The sequence below is a fragment of the Kryptolebias marmoratus genome, linkage group LG17 (assembly GCF_001649575.2).
Source record: "Kryptolebias marmoratus isolate JLee-2015 linkage group LG17, ASM164957v2, whole genome shotgun sequence".
In the NCBI taxonomy this organism is placed as follows: Eukaryota; Metazoa; Chordata; class Actinopteri; order Cyprinodontiformes; family Rivulidae; genus Kryptolebias; species Kryptolebias marmoratus.
Genome location: NC_051446.1, coordinates 8,377,367 through 8,391,550, shown reverse-complemented (window position 1 = coordinate 8,391,550; position 14,184 = coordinate 8,377,367). Strand labels below are relative to the sequence as shown.

The window sequence follows — 14,184 nt, the reverse complement described above, 5'->3', positions numbered from 1 at the left end:
GGGTTTTTTTCTACTTTATGAGAGTGTGTTTTTAACAGAATATGTCCATCTGTAGTTCTTAGCTGCCTTCTATATGGGAACACTGCATGGATTTGTAGATAATTTAGTGACAATAAACTTATTGAAGCAGTTTTTGTGAAGTAATAAGCTAAAATAACCAGATTATTTCATCCCTAATCTGCAGCAATCATTTTGTCAAAAGATTTTATAAAAAAAAACATGTGGTCTGGTTGATTTGTTCCAATAAGAAGCTGGAACTGAAAGATGATTTCAAGTCCTAATGATATATCTTGCTAGGACCTGCAGAACTGCTGCATTACTTACCACTACCACCAGACAGAGTTATGATGAGCCCCAACCTACCAGTTAGCTCTACCATGCCTACACCTGCAGAACATCTTATAACTTCCATCATTCCAGTCAACATCAGATGAACACAGGCTGCCATGAAGTAACAAAAAATTGTCATAAAGAGTGGGGAAGGAGGCAAACCCAGAATGCAGACTCATCTTAAAACCTCATTTATTGAAATACAATAAACAAAAACAAAAAGGTTGTCATGGCAGCAAAAACTGAAACTAGGTACAAACGTAAAAAACAAGGAGTGGAGCAAGAATATGGCATGAGTCAAGAACAGCAGGGAACTAAGAACAAGCATGACAGAATTCTACACAAACCAATGAACCAGCAGAGTAGTAAGGGAAGTGACCGGGTTTTAAGCACAGAGGGTGACGAGGTAAGTGGGCACAGGTGAGTGATGACAATCGCCAGCAGGTGGAGATGGGCGTAGCAGGAGACTGAGTGAGTGACAACTGGGGAGGAGTGGATGATAACAAAAACACAGACATGAGAGACAAAGATGCAGAAACAGAAAACTAAGACATGAAACAAAACACAAAAGAAACAAACTGACAAAAACCCAAATCCCGACAAAAATCATATCTGGAAACAGGAATTTTGATTTTTCTAAATTTGGTTCCAAGGGCCAGATGAGCTGGTCTGAGTATTTCAGAAACTGTTGATCTACTGGGATTTTCACACACAACCATCTCTTGGATTTACACAGAATGGTATGAAAAAAAAGAAAATATCCAGTGGGCAGCAGTTTTGTGGATACAAATGCATCTGACAAAGGTTAGAGGAGAATGAGCAGACTAGTTTTGAGATAACAGATAGGCAACAGTAGCTCAAATAACCACTCGTTTCAACCTAGGTCTGCAGAACACCATCTCTGAACATGTGGAACCTTGAAACAGATGAGGTACAGCAGCAGAAAACCATAATGGGTGCCACTCCTGTCAGCTAAGAATAGGAAACTGAAGCTACAGTTCACACAGGTTCACCAAAATTGGACAAAAAGAGTCTAGAAAAACAATGCAAGATCTGATGAGTCGCTAAATTCTAGAGATGCTTGTACATGAAAATCCCAGTCGATCAGCAGTTTTCTAACTATTCAGACCAACAATCATGCCATGCTCAAAGTCACTTAAATCCCCTTTATTCCCTATTTTCATGCTTAGTTTGAACTTCAGCAAGTTTTCTCAGCTCACATCTTGCTTATGCCTGTGACCAAAATCTTGCTAGCAGAAAGAGTACAGTTAAAACCAGAAGTTTACATACAATATATAAAAAAAACACATATGCATTTTTTTCACACTGTCTGACGTGAAATCAGAATAAAGTTTTCCCATTTTAGGTCAATTGGGATTTTAAAAAATATTTCTATTTGTTAAATGCCAGAATAATGAGAGAGAGAATAAAAAATTAAAAAAAAACTGGAAGCTTACAAGTCTGAGAACACCATTCTGACTGTGAAACACAGGGGTAGCAGCATTATGTTGTGGGGTTGTTTTGCTGCAAGAGGAACTGGTGCACTTCACAAAATAAATGACATCATGAGGAAAGAACATTATGTGGAAATACTGACGCAACATCTCAAGACATCAAGGCAGGAAGTCAAAGCTTGGCTGCAAATGGTCTTTCAAATGGACATTGAGTTCAAGCATACTGTCAAAGTGGTTACAAAGTGGCTTAAAGATAACAAAGTCAATGTTTTGCAGTGACCATCACAAAGCCCTGTTCTCAGTCCTATCGAAAAATATGGGCAAAGCTGAAAAGGCATGTGCGAGCAAGGTGGCTTACAAACATGGCTCAGTTACACCAGTTTTGTCAGGAGGAATGGGCCAAAATTCCTGCCAACCATTGTGAGAAGCTTGTGGAAGGATATCCAGAACGTTTGACCGAAGTCAAATAGTTTAAGGGCAATGGTACCAAATACTAATGGAGTGTATTTAAACTTTTGACTTTGTAGAAGGTAATAAAAATTGCCTTAACCCTCTTGTTATGTTTGTTTCTGAGGAACAGGAATGATGTTCCCAGGTCAATTTGCCCCGGGAAATGTTTAATCATACAGTTGTTTCAGAAACAAAAAAAACTCCCCAGAAACTTTTTTGTATCTGATTATTAACTCCATTACTAACCATTTCAATCAATATTTAGTGAAATTATGTTATTTAACTCTCACAAATTAATTAAGGATCAATGAGGATAATTCACTCGTTTTTCATAAAAAAATGGATGTTGAATTTTTTTTTTAAGTCCACTAGAAAAATCTACACAGTAAAAAAACAATATTTATACTTGAAATAGATTTTTTGAATGTTTTGCTTTTTAAGGAATGAAGTTCAGAAATGAGCTTGAGACACCTATTTGGTTTGGGGTCAAATTGACCTGTTGATTTAAAATCAAGATAAATGAGTCATAAGGATTTGTGTTGAAAATAAACTTTTTTCAATTAGTGATTTTGAGCCAGAAATGAATAAAATAACAAGAAAATTGGAGATTAGCAACATGCACACCGTGCATGAGTGTCTGTGAATTTCCACATCCTACAAGTGATATGTCATCATGTGATAGCCAACACTGTGCATTATTTAAAATACCCAAAAATGAATAGGTGGAAAAGAACAATATGCATATGTTTTTTTCGTCTACACAGCACAGGGACATGTCATTACATTGTGGTTTGTGCAAATTAATTTTGCACATTTCACACACATCATGCCCATCTTGTTGGCTTGTAAACCTGGCACCTCTGAATGCCACTAGCCTTTAATCCACTGTGACATTAGGGCCTGGGATACAGAGCAGTGGAAGTTGCTCAACCCACTTGTCCCACACTGTCCTAATAGCTTTCAGACACATCCTCGTCTATTTCACTGTCTTGGTAGAAAATATGTTCAGGGCTGTCATATTTTTATTTCTGATGCTCATTTTGTGAATCTCTGACAGTGACTACATCACATGTGTCTGCAGTGTGAAATGTTTTTAGGACTCCTATGCAGAGAATATTTGTATGTTTCCCCCCTCCCCTGCTAAGTGTCCGCTCAATGTGGGTTTTGTTTACCCACAGGGACAGAAAAGGTTCCCGTCAAAAGTCATAACAACACCTGCATTTCCACAGTTAACTAGTGAGGTAAATAGAATAGGGAGAGGGTATGCATCTCTGTATGTGTCTGAGGTGAGATATGTCTCACAGTTGCAAAGAAACAAAAAGTATAAGACATTTTTGACCCTTTTTACCCTTCATTTTGACTGCTGGGTCAAATTGACCCGAACAGTAACTATGTAATGTATAAATGCAGGTTGGGGTTTCAAATATGTAAAATGAACCATTTTCATTTTATATGTTTATTATGCTAATTAAGCCAAGCAGAGGAAGTTTCATACAGAAAAAAATACATTTAACTATTTTTTTTAGATGTTTGAATTTTCAAATGGGTCAATTTGACCTGCAACATAACAGGAGGGTTAAAAGCATTCCCTCTCTAATTATTCTGGAATTAAGCAAATAGAAATAATTTTGAAAATCCTAATTCACCTAAAACGGTAAATGTTTAATCTGATTTCATGTCAGACAATGTGAAAAAAATACATGTCTATTTATATAGTCTCTGTAAACGTCTGGTTTCAACTGTATCTAGAATATCTGCAAAATTTCAATTTTACACAGGATTATAGCAATATAAACAAGGTTTTGACTGTTTGGAGGTGCTAAACTGGCTTATATTTGGAACCATATTGTGACGTAAATGTACTGTGATAAATGTAATTCAATAAATGATTGAATATAAAAAATACATTGTAATAAACCACTACATGAGCTGAAATCTTTCAAATATAATCCTTTTGTAATAGTCTTTTTAAGACAAAAAACTATTTTTTTATTGTAGAGGAGTGAGTTATGAACAGTTTTTGGCTTAGATATATTTTTTCTTTTATGGCCATGTATAAGGTTAAAATAACTACATGATCAGAAATCTTTAAAATATAATCCCTTTGAATGAAATAAAGTCAAAATTTAAAGGCATAAATCTGTCAGTTTGGCATATAAAAAAATGACAATTTTAAGTTATCTTATACTGTGCAAAGGATTAAGTGCTAAAATTTTTTAAAATAACACATTTTTAAATTTACAAAATAACATAAAGGCAAAAACATCTTTTCATTTTCAAGCTTCTAGAGTTTTATCACTGTAATCACATTTTGACTTGTGAACGTTTACATTATGTGGATTGTTATGTGCGAAAATTCCAATTTATGAACTTTCTTGTCGCTAAAAGTGCTTGAACATTAAAAACTGCATGATTGGTTATAACACAGGCAAACTAGGCAAACAAAATCAACAAAACCAATGCAAAATTGTCATTTATTTTTCACATTTGATTATTTACTGAATTACATTAATTTAAAAATGTTGCAAACAATGATTTGTTTTTTCATACCAAGATGTTCTGGAAATGTTCTTTGAGAAGCCCTGAATAATACACTGCAGTGTGAAAAGCTGCGCACTTTGTAAAGAAATCATCTGAGTTATAAGATCCCCCCTAACTCCTCCCAACACCAGAAACCATATAGGAAACAATGCATCTTCACCTTTTCTAGATGCCTAAATGCAGTGACTTGCTGTCATGTAATTGGCTGTATAGCTATTTGTGTTACAAGCAACTGAACAGGTGGACCTAATAAAGTGGCTGGTGAGTGTATGTCGTTTCCAATTTCATTCAGTTACGAATACTAATTATGATATCAGTCAGAAATGACTGTGCAGATTCTTGTTCATAGCAGACTTTACCGTGTTTCAGATTTCAGTCCATTCATACCTCCTATGTCAACATATTCCTACTGCATTTATTAAACTAAAAATAAATCAATGATCAGGAAGTTAGGTAATGTGGGAACTGCCCCCTTATCTTTCAAATTAGAAAATACTTCAAAACAAAAATGATTTCTGGTAACAGACATTTCAGAGGATTCAGAATCTGTGTATAGTCCAGAGAACATAGAAAAGGGTCATAAAAATAATAAAAGCTGCCCTGAATGTGCACTCACATCCCACTGGATGTGTTCAGTGCTTCATGAAAATGGTCTTGTTCAAATTACATTTGGACATTTATGTAATGGCTCCTACATGTTCAGTTGTTTCACTGGAGTCTTTTCCAGAAATGTAGAATAATGACCTTCATCCTTCCAAGTCTCTGACATGATTTTTAGACCACAGACTTTAAATACATGAAAACGGACAGATTCCAATAAAGGAGAAAGATATTTGGTACATTTCCATTCATAATAAATCCTCTGGTGTGTGTTGCAGTGACAACTTAGTAGACTTTGATTTCAAAAGTAAACATCCATGATGAAAACTTTCAGGTACATAAAGATTGGAGACAAGGAGTGCGAATACAACCCTAGTTTCCGCCTCATCCTGCACACCAAGCTGGCCAGCCCTCATTACCAGCCGGAGCTGCAGGCCCAGTGCACCTTGATCAATTTCACCGTGACCAGAGATGGTCTGGAGGACCAGCTGCTGGCTGCCGTGGTCAGCATGGAGAGACCCGACCTGGAACAGCTGAAGGTAGGAAGGGCAAAATGTCAGTAGAGGGTGGGGGGTATGAGGGTGGTAATGGGAGGGAGCTGTCAGAAGAATGTTAATGTGAGTGTGAGCAGACATGAAAGGAAAAGCTGTCACTCTCTTTGAGTTTTATCAGAGGATAAACATCCGTTTCAGGTTATCCTGCTTGAATTTCCCCTCCACAACATCTCCTGTGAGCAGGTGCAATTAAAGGAAACAGTCAGAGGAGCGAGGGGCCTCTAGAAACAGAGTAAAGCATTCCTGCTTGTCATTATCCATCTTTAACACTGCCTGTCAGCGAGAAAACAACGTCTGTCTTCAAACATCACAAGAGGCTGCGAGTCCAAACTCTTTGATTCCAAAACAATCAGCTAGAGCTTTTGATTAACGCCCGGTGGATGGGTGGTAATTATCAGGCTTACTGCGGGGGGCTCACCACAGGGGGGCAGGGGCCCTGCTCAGCTTAGTGTGAGTGCACATGGTCGTGTGTGTATTCACATGACATGTGTATGAACATGGAATAAACAAAACATGAAATTACCATTTTAAATGGGCATAGAATAATGTTTTTAAAATACAAATATATTAATAAAAATCTGAATTAGTATGCAGCTGTTTTTCTAGTTAGGAATGATTTCACTTTCTCATGTTTCACATCATTCCCTGTTGCTTGTTGGAGATGTTAGAACATTGGTCCTAATCTGGAAAAAAACAAGTTAGTTTTCTAATCAACATCTGAAAATTTTTAATGTTTTCAGGAGATCCGTCACGTGTAGATAGGGCCTTAGAGTCCGGAGGTTGTGGGCCTGTCTTGGCTGACTGGGCTAACACCTGTGTAGTGTCAGAACTAGGTGGTGATCCCAATTTTTTAAAAAGGACCAGAGAGTGTCTTCCATCTGTCGAGGCATCCCACTGATCAGCCTACCTGTCATAAGGAGGGGAGACGGAGGCGAACCCAGAACGCAGACTCATTTTTCAAAAGGAAAGCTAATTTATTTAAGTAAAACACTAAGAAAACAAATGGCTGTCGTGGCAGCAAAAAGAAAACTAACAATAACAAAATATCCAAAACAACGGCAAAGCAAGGCAAGGCATGGAACCAGGAAGATAGCGAGCATGACATGAGCTGGAGGAATGACCCAGTGAGGAGTGATAAAAAGTGACCGGTTTTTAAAGACTGAGGATGATGAGGTAAATGGGCACAGGTGAGTGATAATGATTACTGACAGGTGGAGATGGGCGTAGCAGACGTGACTGGAAAAGTACTGGGGAGGTGAATAGTGACAAGACATGAAATCCAAAGAACAACTAAACCAAAACAGCAAGAACAAGAAACACCAAATGAAGAACCAAAACCCAAAAACACTGACATTCATGACACTACCAGGAAAAGTTTACTCTAAGGTGTTGGAAGGGAGGCTCTGACCAATAGTCTAACCAGGAAGGGCAGTGTGACTTTGGTCTTAAAACCATGGACTTCACCCTTGCAGAGTTATTAAGAGGGTCTTGGGAGTTTGGTTATTATTAACTGACATTTTCAAGAAAAAGTCAAGCTTGTTCCTGGTGCAGGTTGGACTTCACCAGGGCTCCCCCTTGTCTCCAATCCTGTTTGTTAGGTTCATAAACAGGATCTCAAGGTGCAGCCTTGGAGAAGAGGGTGTCTGGTTTGGGAACTTTGGGGTCTCATGTCTGATTTAGCAGATGATCTGGTCATGTTTGGGTTTTCAAGCCGTGACGTTCGGTGTGCTGTGGGACAGTTCACAGCCAAGTGTGAAACACCTGGGAGAAGAGTCAGCTTCTCTAAGTCTGAGGCCATGGTTCTCCACCAGAAATAAGGTGGAATTCTCTCCTTTAGTTGAATGATTCTGCCTTAAGCAGACAAATTCAAGTAATTGACAGTTCCGTTCAAAAGCTGGACAGAGCGGAAGATGAACCGACAGATAAGGACTTCGTCCACAGTAACAAGGGTGTTGCTCTTGTCTGTCGTGGTGAAAAAGGAGCTGAGTCAAAAGGTAAATTTCTCTATTTGCTGGTCCATCTATTTTCCAACCCCCACCTATGGTCATTAGACATGGATCGTGACCAAAAGAACAAGGTCCTGATTTTAATCAGCTGAAACAATCTTCCTCTGTAGGGTGGCCAAGTTTACAGCTTTAGAGATAAGATGAGGACCTATGGTATCTGGAGAGAGCTCGGAGTAGAGCCGCTGCTCTTACTCATCAAAAGGAGACAGCTGAGGAGAGGGATGTTAGGGTTTCTCTCCTGGACCTGTTACCTTTACAATGTTGCTAAGAAATAAGCCATGGTAGATAATTGGATGGATGGATGAATGGACAGATCGATGGATAGACACAAATACATTGTGTTTCTAAGAGCATTAGTTTGGGCAAGGCCCGACAACAGCAGTTTTGAACAGAAGATATTTAAATTTAAATGAATGTCAATAAAATAGCTTATGATAGAATATTGAAATATTATTTAAGTGTCAGATTGACACAAGAAACTTCCAGTAAGATAACAATCCATTAATCCCAAATCAAACACTGACAGTTCAACATTGTGTCCCATGCTCCTGGGCTGTTGTTGCTGTGACAGTCATTTATTAGCTCCAGGAACAGTAACTGTCTTCATGCCACGCTCAGGGGAGTTTCACCTTTTTTATTTGCACTTAAGTGTTATAATCTTAGATGCACATCTGAAACTTCAAAGAAGAGTATGGAAGATGTTGCTTTTAGATGTCTTTTACTTTGGAATATAAACAGTTGTTTTTGTTCTGTTCAACCTTCAAGTCTCTGACCGTAAGGAGGGGGAAAATATTCCATTCATACATCAGTGGGACTGTTTCCTGAGTGGTCTTGCTGCTAGTTAGGCCTTGTCCACGTGGAAGCACAGTGTTTTGCAAAATATTCCTTTTATTCGTCATTTACAAAACTATCCTTGTAAACTCACCACTTTTTCTAGAAAAGTCTTCATCTTTATGAAAACAACCCAAAACGTTATTGTAATTATTTAGGTATGACGCATGTGCATAAAGGTTGCACAGTGGGTGTGAAATGTAAACCAAAAAATAATGCATGTCACATGTTAGACCAGAGAAAGATGCTATGACGTCATTGTTTTCAAAAGGTTGCATTTTGGCTTTCCTTTACAAAATCATTTCAAGATTTTTTTTTTTTTCACTCTGGAACTTGTTTTCAAAAAATACCTTTTTGGGTCTCCCTAAATGCCTTTTCTATGTAGATGGAATCCTGATATGATAAAAAAACTAAGTATTCACAAAAATTGTTGCCTTGAGGACAGCCCCTTAATGGCTGGATCAGAACATTGTGTACAAAAACTGCCCGTTCTTGGCATTTGTATGAGAAGTAATGAGCACCGCAAGTTAGTTTCCACAGTATGCTCCACTGTGTGAATGTAAATGTTTATAATTAAGTTAATTTTCTCCTGATCAAAGCTCCTGTGTCTAACGAAGCACCCATATTTTCTCATCCACAATCTGCTCTTTTTCATGTCAGTAGTTTGAAACGGATTGGCCGATGGCGCTACTGTACCGCAGCAATTAGTCAACACATTGGCACACTTTCTCTGTTCCTAAAAGGCAGCTCTTGTTAGTTAAAGGGGGTAAAAGAAAGTCAGAAATCCCCTTCTTGTATGGAACACAACTGGCTAACGGCAGCATCGCATAGAGATTAGAGTGGAACATATTATGGGAACTCTGTTAACGGGTCAGGCAGATTTACTCTGAAGACGATCCTTTTTGCATTTTGATGATTTTCCTCGGGCGTTCTTGTTTGCTTTCGGCCTCTCTGGAAAACGCTGCATTCAGACCTGTAGGTTTTTCATCCATGGTCAAATCAGCATTTTTTTAAAACTAAATTTAGAGGGGGCAAAAAGATATTTAAAGCCTTCTGCTTTCTCAGCAAAATCTAGTGGAGTGAAATGTGATTTAATGATGCTTGTTTAATTAGCATTTCACTGAGAGAAAAAAAATGAATCTGGAACTCACTTATCATTTTAATTAACAGAGAAACTTTGAGGAGCTGATGGGAACTCTGAAAATCCCCCCCCCTCGTATTAAAACATGTGCTGAACAGCTGAATGGCTCTTTGTTGTCAGTAAACAACCCAGTCTGATAACGATCATCACACTGATAAAGGAGGGCAGATTGGTTGGACCTGTTTCTATTCTTCAAAATCATTCTGTGCCATTGTAGCTTTAATAAGGTTAGTGTTGCTACTCAGCCGTAAGATGATTGCTGGGTGAAGGTGCCAATGACAGGTCGAGGAGCTCAAAATGTCATTTTGGGTGGGGTCAGACTCCAAGCTTTTACCAATCTAATTTATCTCATCCAAGTTGTGTGCATGCACAATCTGGATGTTTTTATAGCCTGCCACCACTAAGCAAAGGCAAACAATAATGTATTTGCCTGCGTCTTTCTTTCTTTTTTCCTGTGTCTGTCTATTACCAAAAAATTTAATAAACCACAGAATAAATTTTAAGTAAACTTGCAGAAAATAATCTTGGAATGTACATTGGGATTAACATTTGGAGTCAACCTGATTCAAAATAGTTGCCACAGCCAACTGACAAAAAAACAACACAAAAATTGGTATAACCTATTTAATTTTTACTTATATAGACCAAAAGTTTGATGTGACAGTAGCTGAGACTGATCCCCAACACCTACTGAGAGCTAAAAGATTGCCAAGATCTTTGTTTAAAATGTTATCATTTACTACTTGGCGTCAACTCTGTTTGTCTGTTAGCAAAATATATCATAACTGACAGTAAGTACTTTAAGAAAGCATTCAACCATTGGATGTACATATACAGTTGATTAAGGTTTAGAGCCAGCTCCATTCAAGATGGCCACCACACCCAGCTAGCCTTAGAAAACCTAAAAATGGCTACATTTCTGTGAATTTTACAGATGTTTAGCAAACCCTTAGTGTAGTTATAGCTAAGAATTATTCACAGTGCAAACTCAACACATTGTACAAGTTTAAGCATAATAAGGATTTTAAGGTTTGACCACAACTTCGTAATTTCTCCACATAAAATTAGCTTAGTCTAAAACTGTGGCATCAAAGACCAATCTGCATTTCTTCAAGGAAGGCTAGGCCTTTAAATGTTATATGTGTTTGGTGCTGCACAGCGTTTACCAAGATCTTCTTCATTAATGAGAAGTAAAATGCTCTACTTCCCAAATTACCTTAATAGGCCTGCATCGTGGCACTCGGTAATCATTTGCCCAAAAAAATGATAGATGTAATATCTCATTTTAATACCAATTAGGGTGTTCTGCTGACTGGTTAATTGTTTGTTTTTCCCCAAGCAAGGGTAATTACAAGTACAATGTGCCAGAGGAAAGCTAATCGTTAAAAACTGACTCATTACTGCTTCCAGTCGGGAATCTTTTAGTGCGGAGAGCTTTTACCCTCAAGAGCAGTGAGTGTACGCATGTAGAAGGTCACAGTTGACTCTGTCCACCACACGAACCCTCTGCAATTGCTTCCTTTTTGCTACCAGCACACGCCCCACTTTATTAAAAACAAAAATTATCCTTTTAATTCCCTAGAGTCAGTTTTAGCAAAGTACCTTTCAGCTACAGCGTGATTAATAACATCAAATTCAGATCAGGTCAAGTTTAACCAGGCTCAAATCATTTTAACAACAGTGTAAAGATCGTCACTTTGCTGGCTCAAAATTGGGAGAAAATAGGTGAATTTTCAGGTTTTTTGCAGCCAATTTTTGAAACACAACCATTGTGTGCACACCTTGAAAAGCTATACTCTAGGCCATGCACATTATTTGGTTTCCCACCTAAACTCATGTCATACTCTCCTATACCACTTTTCACCCACCTTGGCAGTCAACATTTATGATTAAAACTACTTGAGTATACTGTTGAAATAAAGATAGGAATAGTTGGACCAGTTTTTTAATTATTATTATATTTGATGGTTAATCCTGGACATTCTGGGCTGTGGCCCCACATTTTCTAAATATTCTCTATGTAAAAACATAGTTCTCTTGAAATTATGCCTTAATCTCCTAAAATAATTAATATATTTGCCTAAAATCACAAGCAGGCTAGGTTATGCTTTCTCTGCGAGCAGCATCTGCTTCACTACATCTGTAGTCTGTGGAATGTGAGTATTTACGCACCGACTACAGGAGCTGAAGAAAATACACAAAATGTAGGCTATTACTATGGAAAGTGCCATTGCTGAGTCAGCTGCAGCAAAATGTCACTACTCTTGTTATTTTTTTCCACATATTCGGTGACTTGGGGAATGTTAGTCCTGAGTGTCATCAAGCACTCAACTTGTGCTGGCAGGGGTACCACCCCAGCAAAACAGGTGTCATAAGGAAAGCTCAGGGAGGAAACCTCATGTGAAATGAAAGGAAAGGTCTATATCATGGCTGAACAATTAGAAGAGGGAATTTGTTGTTTGTTTTACAAACAGTTTAATAAACATTTTGTTATGCAAGTGCAAATAATTTGTCTATTGTGTTGTATGTAGTTGCCCTAGGAATGTGTTTTATACCAATTCTAGTAGGTTGAAGTGAACCTTAAGTTGCTGGTGCTCCAGACCTCTGCCACAACATGAGATCAAATGAATGGGAAGCCGATGTGTTTTGGCAACAGGCTCAATCTCCTCCAAGCTCAACAAGCCTGAACCTCCCTTTATATAAAGAAGAAGTATCCATACATTTTCTTTATCCGCTTCTCCTTTCCGGTTCGAAGGGAGCTGCTGCCTATTTCCAGCAGACTGGGCAGGTCTCCAGTCCATCACAAGGACACATATAGACAAACGAAACAATCAACCATTCACTCTCTCACTCACACCTAGGGAAAATTTTAGAGTTACTAATTAACCTAACATGCCTGTTTTTGCACTGCGACAACTGGAGTACCAAGAGAAAACTCACACTTGCATGGGACGAACATGCATACTCCTCACAAAAAGGCCCCAGACGACGAGATGAACCTGCGACCTTCTTGCTGGGAGGTGACAACTCTAACCACTTCTCCACCGTGCCACCCCATAAAGAAATAAAATGTTATTTACCTATTCACAGCAACTTTTGTTAACATGTTTAAATGACAGCTGAAACACTACAGTACGCAATTAGCCCAAGCGTTAGTCGGCATGCTGTTCCTAGACCCAAGAAACTCCAGCATCACACCTGCTTTTTCCTTTGTGCCCTCCATTTCTCAAGGTAGTTTTCCATCTTGCTAGTAATGCTAACACAGTTAAGACAAGTTGCAGGTGCAGTAAGACCTTGAGCCTTGCTCAGCTAATCAATATATGCTTACATGTGAACCAATTACATCCCTTTACATCATACAGTAGTCTTCACTGAGCTGAGAAAGCACCAACTCTAAAGAAAGAGCTGACAAAGACTTTGTAAATGTAGTTAGAAAGGCCACAAACATTCACAGGACCTCCAGCACAAAAACAAAAGAGTCGAACTGATTATAAGAACTGTGAACTAGTCCCCCTTCCCCATCTGAAAATGCCTATATACAGGGTGGGGGGGGACACTTTTAACCACATTCACCCCATCAGGAACCTCTTGGATTTGTGTTTTACTTCAGCCTGTCAGCAGTCACATGTTTCAGAAAAAAACTCTTTTTCAGCAAATCTCAACGCCTGTCCAACCTTTTGGGTCAAAGAAGGTTCTGTTGAAACTTCAGTAAAGTCATTATTCGGCAGAAAGAAGCAGTTGCTACAGACAAAAATGAAGGGCAAAGCAGAATGAAACAGAGAGGTACCGTGTCCTGATGACTTTGTTCTCTCAAAGACCAGGCTTTGAGTAAAAGTTGACGTTTCCCTCAGACACTTTGTGTTTTAGAACAAAGAGAGAAAAAACTGTCAGAGTTAAAGCTTTTTTAGAAAACAGGGAGCACTAATCCATATGGTGAAGTTTAAGTACAACTCAGCTGTGTGTCCGTGTTTTTGTTCTTAATTAAAACCCTAATGTTTCACAGCAGAATAATTCTTATCAACGGGGGTGGGTGGGTGCTTGTGTGCACATTTCTCCATCAAAGCTTCTTTACTTCTTTTTGCTCAAATCAACAATCTCTTCACTGAGGTTGCTCTGCAGAGGTTTGATGTTAGCAAGCAGAACAAATGTAATTAATCTGTTCCGATGTGCTCTTCTCATGTGTCAGAACGGCAATGCAGATCATATTGATCCGTTCTCCATTTAAGGTACCCTTCAGTATGCATGTCCTCAGATTGACCAACCCACCTTGCCCCCCC

General features: G+C 38.5%; 1 protein-coding gene across 2 annotated transcripts in view; it reads left to right on the top strand.

Annotated features, from left to right (window-relative positions):
* The window catches only part of LOC108235825 (dynein heavy chain 9, axonemal), a 194,607-nt gene that overhangs the window by 130,026 nt on the left and 50,397 nt on the right, over positions 1 to 14,184 (top strand). For both annotated transcript variants that reach the window (XM_037980602.1, XM_025005916.2), the window contains exon 52: positions 5,710 to 5,914. In XM_037980602.1, the coding sequence (XP_037836530.1) occupies positions 5,710 to 5,914 (205 nt within the window). The remainder of the gene's footprint in view (positions 1 to 5,709; positions 5,915 to 14,184) is intronic.